General features: G+C 60.1%; 1 protein-coding gene across 1 annotated transcript; it reads left to right on the top strand.

The window, feature by feature from the left end:
• Window positions 1-207: 207 nt before the first annotated feature.
• Window positions 208-4324, top strand: OSM (oncostatin M). Its single transcript, XM_032603157.1, has 3 exons — window positions 208-343; window positions 1984-2117; window positions 2757-4324. The coding sequence occupies exons 1-3, from the start codon at window positions 310-312 to the stop codon at window positions 3333-3335; spliced, it is 747 nt and encodes a 248-aa protein (XP_032459048.1). The 5' UTR covers window positions 208-309; the 3' UTR covers window positions 3336-4324.
• The last annotated feature ends 212 nt before the right edge of the window (window positions 4325-4536 follow it).

Below are 4536 nucleotides of genomic sequence, written 5' to 3' on the forward strand. Positions count from 1 at the left end.
CCCCAGGAAGGCTGAGGCTGCGGTTTGCATCATCCTTGGGCGTGGGGCTGACCTCGAAGAACGAATTCGAAGAAAACAGGAGGAGGCGCAGGCATGCCACCGCACCCAGCGCCCATTGGCCGCCTGTGGAAACTTTGGTTTTTGGGGTCATGTTCCCAGAAGGCCTGCCCTCCCCCCTCCCCCTCCCCACCCACCTCACGAGGTGTTGGCCAATCCTCCCGGCGGGCATAAAGTGGCTGCCAGCCCGCAGGGCTCCAAGCCTGGAGGTGTCACCCCCGGCAGGCGCAGGCCAGAGCTCGGTCACCCAGCATGCGGGCACAGTGTATGCGGAGGACACCGCTCAGTAAGTACTTCCTTCCTCCCCACCAGCACCTGCTTGCTGTGCTCATGGGTGCCAGCAGGGAGCAGGGGCACCCTCTGTCCTCAAGGAATAGGGGAGGCCAGGCGCCGGGCAGAGGATGCTGAGAAGGGGAGAGAGCCAGGGGGTCAGGCAAAGAGAGGGATCCACTGAGAACAGAGCATCTTCACAGGGTAGAGAAGGATATTACCAGAGGGCTTCCAGGGGGAGGGTGATGTAGAGTCAACTCTGGGAGCAAGAGAGTGAAGGAAGGGGATCGCTGCGGGAGAAGCCAGGGAAGCAGGTGGGAGGTGGGAGATGTGCTGGGGCAGAGGAGGAAGACGCAGAAGCTGAGCAGCATCATGATGTGATGTCTGGAAGGGCTGTGGAGCCTCCTTCTTGCCCCGATTTGGAGGCTCTGGGATGAATGGACACTGTCAGCCGGGCCTGGGGGCCCTGGAGCCCACACAATCACACAGCGCACATAGCCACACCCACAGGATGACATGCACACAGAGTCACGTGACGTCATCTGGAACCCTCAATCTCACCAATCTGGGAACCCCCACGTGCATCCCGGGGCCCCTGCCCTGGATGGGACACAACGGTTTTGTGTGACCAGCTGTTTCCTCGAGCCTCGCGCAGATCTAGACGCACACCCATGCAGGCACCCTAGTCCCACGTGCGCTGTGCCCACACCAGCCCCCCTGCCCGAGCCCAGCAGCAGGTACCTGGGGGGCGGCGAGGGGTGCCTGGTAGTCATTGTGCCTAGGCGCCTGGCCCCTTGACCTCCCCAGCAGCATCTTCCCCAAGGGGCCACAGTTCTTAGGAAGGGAAGGTGGTGTCACTGCCTTCCGGGCCATTGCGCCACAGGCCCTTCCGACCACGTGGCTGCCAGGGCCTTGTGGGTGGGTGGGGGGAGGCAGGGGAGTGGTAATTATACCCGCCCCCCAGAATGTTCTGGCTCACAGCATCTCTGGTGGGCCTGACAAAAGTGGCCACTTACGGAGAGAGGAGGGAGGCCTGAGAGATGGGGTCATGGGCTGGCCTTGGGTGACCTGAGCAAGCCCTTCTCCTTTGGGGCCTTGGTTTTCCTGTCAGTCAAATGGGGGCATGGACGAGATGGTCTCACGTATCCTTTCCAGATGGAAACTTTGGGTGGAAAGGCAGCCTCTCCTGGTTCTGCAGACATAGATCAAGGTGTCTGGCTGCTCCTGGGCTGCAAAACCCTCCAGAGCACACCTGCGTGGGGGGGTGGGGTCTGTTACAGCAGGTTCAGGGCCTGCAGCAATGGTCACCCCTTAGCCCAGAGGACTTGCGGGGAGCAGCCCCGCCTGGGCCACCCCAGGTCAGCTCCTGAGTTTGGCAGGCTTGACTCTAGCCAGGCCCCACCAGCTCTTCTCAAAGTCTTACTTGGTGAATTGCAACCACTGTTTTGGGTGTTGGGCAGTGACTCGCTGGGAAGGTGGTGGAGGCCCCAGCAGGTAGCCCCGTGCATGCACCGTGCCCAGCCCCGCCCCCAATGGCAAAAAGCTGAGGATGATGGGCTGTGCCCTCTGAGGCCCGCTTGAGTGACCTCCTCTCTGAAAGGCACCCACCTGTGGCTTCCTCACTAAGGCAGGTGACATGTCCCCTCTCTGCCCCAGGTGTGATCCTCGGACTCCTGTTCCTGAGCATGACGGCCACAAGCAAGTGCTTGGGCAAGTACCATGAACTCCTCCTGCAGCTCCGGCGTCAGGCGGACCTTATGCAGGACACCAGCACGCTCCTGGACCCCTATGTGAGTGACCAGCCCCTGGGGGCATCTGAGTCTCAGAGAACTGTGGGGTTAGGGCAGCAGTGAGTCCCAGAGAAGACAGGCCCAAACCCTACTCAATCTGAGGCTGGGGGGAAAACGAGTCTCCGTGTTATTCCTGGGCCACGGCGAACATCCCAGGCCTAACCCTGAGATGCCAAGTAGGCAGTGCAGCTCCCCCAGCTTAGTGGGCCTGGAGTGTGAACCCCAACTCCATTGCCTCATTCGTCCATTTGCCCCATGTGCTCATTGCACACCTACCACGGGCCTTGCTCTAGGCACCGGGATGTAGCAGTGAACAGTCCCACCCTCCTGAGCTCATGTCACCTCCCGTCACCTCCCCAATGACACACCTCATGCCACAATCACCACCTGTGTGGTTACCCCTCCAGCTCCCTGGCATACCTCTAACCTCACCTGCAGTGATCCAGGAGTCCTCGCCCCTCTTCAGCCTCAGTTTCTGGATCTGTACAATGGGAGGATTGGATGGGGGGGGGGTACATGAGGTCCAGTGGTTCAAGGCTGAGCAGAGCAGATTCGTGTGTGTGTGTGTGTGTGTGTGTGTGTGTGTGTGTGTGTGGTGGGGGCTCCAGCTCTCACCCCTGCATTGTCCTTTCCCCACAGATCCACATCCAAGGCCTGGACACGCCAGGACTGAAGGAGCACTGCAGGGAGTGCTCTGGGGCTTTCCCCAGCGAGGACGCCCTGCGGGGGCTCAGCAGACAGGGCTTCCTGCAGACCCTCAATGCCACGCTGGGCCTCGTCCTGCACAGACTGACTGCTTTGTATCAGGACCTCCCTGAAGCCCAGCAGTTGGTGGGACTGAACATCCGCGGGTTCAGGAGTAACATCCATTGCATGTCCCAGCTGCTGCGCAGCTCCTCAGAGGCAGAGACACCTGAGCCCACTCAGCCAGGCCCCGGGCCCACGCCGCCGCCCACACCGCCCTCAGACGCCTTCCAGCACAAGTTGAAGAGCTGCAGGTTCCTGCACGGCTACCACCGCTTCATGCACTCTGTGGGACAGGTCCTCCAGGAGTGGGGGGAGAGCCGGAGCCGGAGCCGGAGCCGGAGCCGGAGACACAGCCCCTGCCGGGCCCCTGGAGACACAGCCCTCGCCAGGCCCTGCAGAGGGGGGGCCCGCAAGATGTGGCCCTTCCGAAGGGACAGGAGACTCATGCCGAGGGGACAGCTTCCCCGGTAGCCTTAGGGTGAAAGGTCAGCAGGTACTCTGCAGGATGGCGCAGCCCCAGGGCCTGCCATCCTGCTCCCCTCTGTTCCCCGCCTCTCAGAAGTGCACTTTAAGGGGTGGGAGCCGTGCAGCTCCTCTACCTCCTCTGGGCTGGGCTAGGGACATAGGGTCAGGCTGTTGAGCCCCCCAGCCCTGAGTTCCTCAGTCTGGTGGGGTGGCCAGGTCAGGTCCACACGGGGCCAACTTTCCATTGATTCAGGGGTCTGATGACACAGGGTGACTCATGGCCAGACTGGCTGCCACCCCCTGCTCTGCTGCCCGGAGGCCTGCCGGACTGTCCCTCTCATGACTTGCAGGGCCGTTGCCCCCATACTTCCTCCTTTCCCTAGTGGCCTGGTTCCAAGGCGGGGAGGTCAGGGCCTGAGCTGGCCTCCTATGCCTCATCACGTCTCGGGCCAGACCTCTGGATGTCTGGATGACCTCACTTTAGGCAGCTGTGATGGGGCAGAGTGTACTAGAAAGAGCACTGATTTGGGGGGTCCAAGGTTGGTCCCTAACTTGCTGTGTGGCCTCAGCAAGGCCACTTTACCTCTCTGTACCTCAGTTTTCTCTTTGTGATTCGAAGGGCTTGGGGGCCATGTAAAGCCCTCTCTGCCTGTCAGTTGCTGGGACTCTGTGACATAGGGTGGATATCAAATTCTCTCCATACATGGGGATACGCAGTACTGATGGCCACTGGGCACAGACTGAGTTCTCTGGAAGAGACCTCCTAGCTAGCACCTGGAAGCGCCTGGTCTTGGGTCTTGGGTGCTGGCTGCTCCCCCTGGTGGTACATCACGGTATTTTCTTATGCTGAAACCATTGCCCTCCTGGAGTGGGTCCCAGAAGCTGCTGGGCCAATTCCTTGGAGGGACATGACTAATTTATAGATTTTTTAAATCAGTTTTTATCTGTTTCCTATTTATAAGGCTTATTTATAATGTGTATTTAATGTTAATATTGTGCCAACATATATTTAAAACTTGCCTGGTTTCTAAAGCCCCTGTGTCTCTCTGCTGCCTTGTGGGACAGGATTTGGGGGAGCCTCTTGGCGGGGGGTCCCTATGTGGTAAGGCCACAAGCATCCACCACCTGGGGCCTGGGCTGGGGGGTCCTTGCTCTATCCAGGAAGGGAAGTCGCACACCCCAGTCAGCTGGGGGCTCTGACTGTGGG

The sequence above is a fragment of the Phocoena sinus genome, chromosome 14 (assembly GCF_008692025.1).
Source record: "Phocoena sinus isolate mPhoSin1 chromosome 14, mPhoSin1.pri, whole genome shotgun sequence".
Classification (NCBI taxonomy): domain Eukaryota; kingdom Metazoa; phylum Chordata; class Mammalia; order Artiodactyla; family Phocoenidae; genus Phocoena; species Phocoena sinus.

What these genes read in the sequence shown, in the direction of transcription:
- OSM (XM_032603157.1), top strand. Translation starts at nt 310, where the DNA reads ATGCGGGCACAGTGTATGCGGAGGACACCGCTCA. An exon ending in TATGCGGAGGACACCGCTCA is followed by an intron (nt 344 to 1,983) that starts GTAAGTACTTCC and finishes TCTCTGCCCCAG; the next exon opens with GTGTGATCCTCGGACTCCTG. An exon ending in GCACGCTCCTGGACCCCTAT is followed by an intron (nt 2,118 to 2,756) that starts GTGAGTGACCAG and finishes CTTTCCCCACAG; the next exon opens with ATCCACATCCAAGGCCTGGA.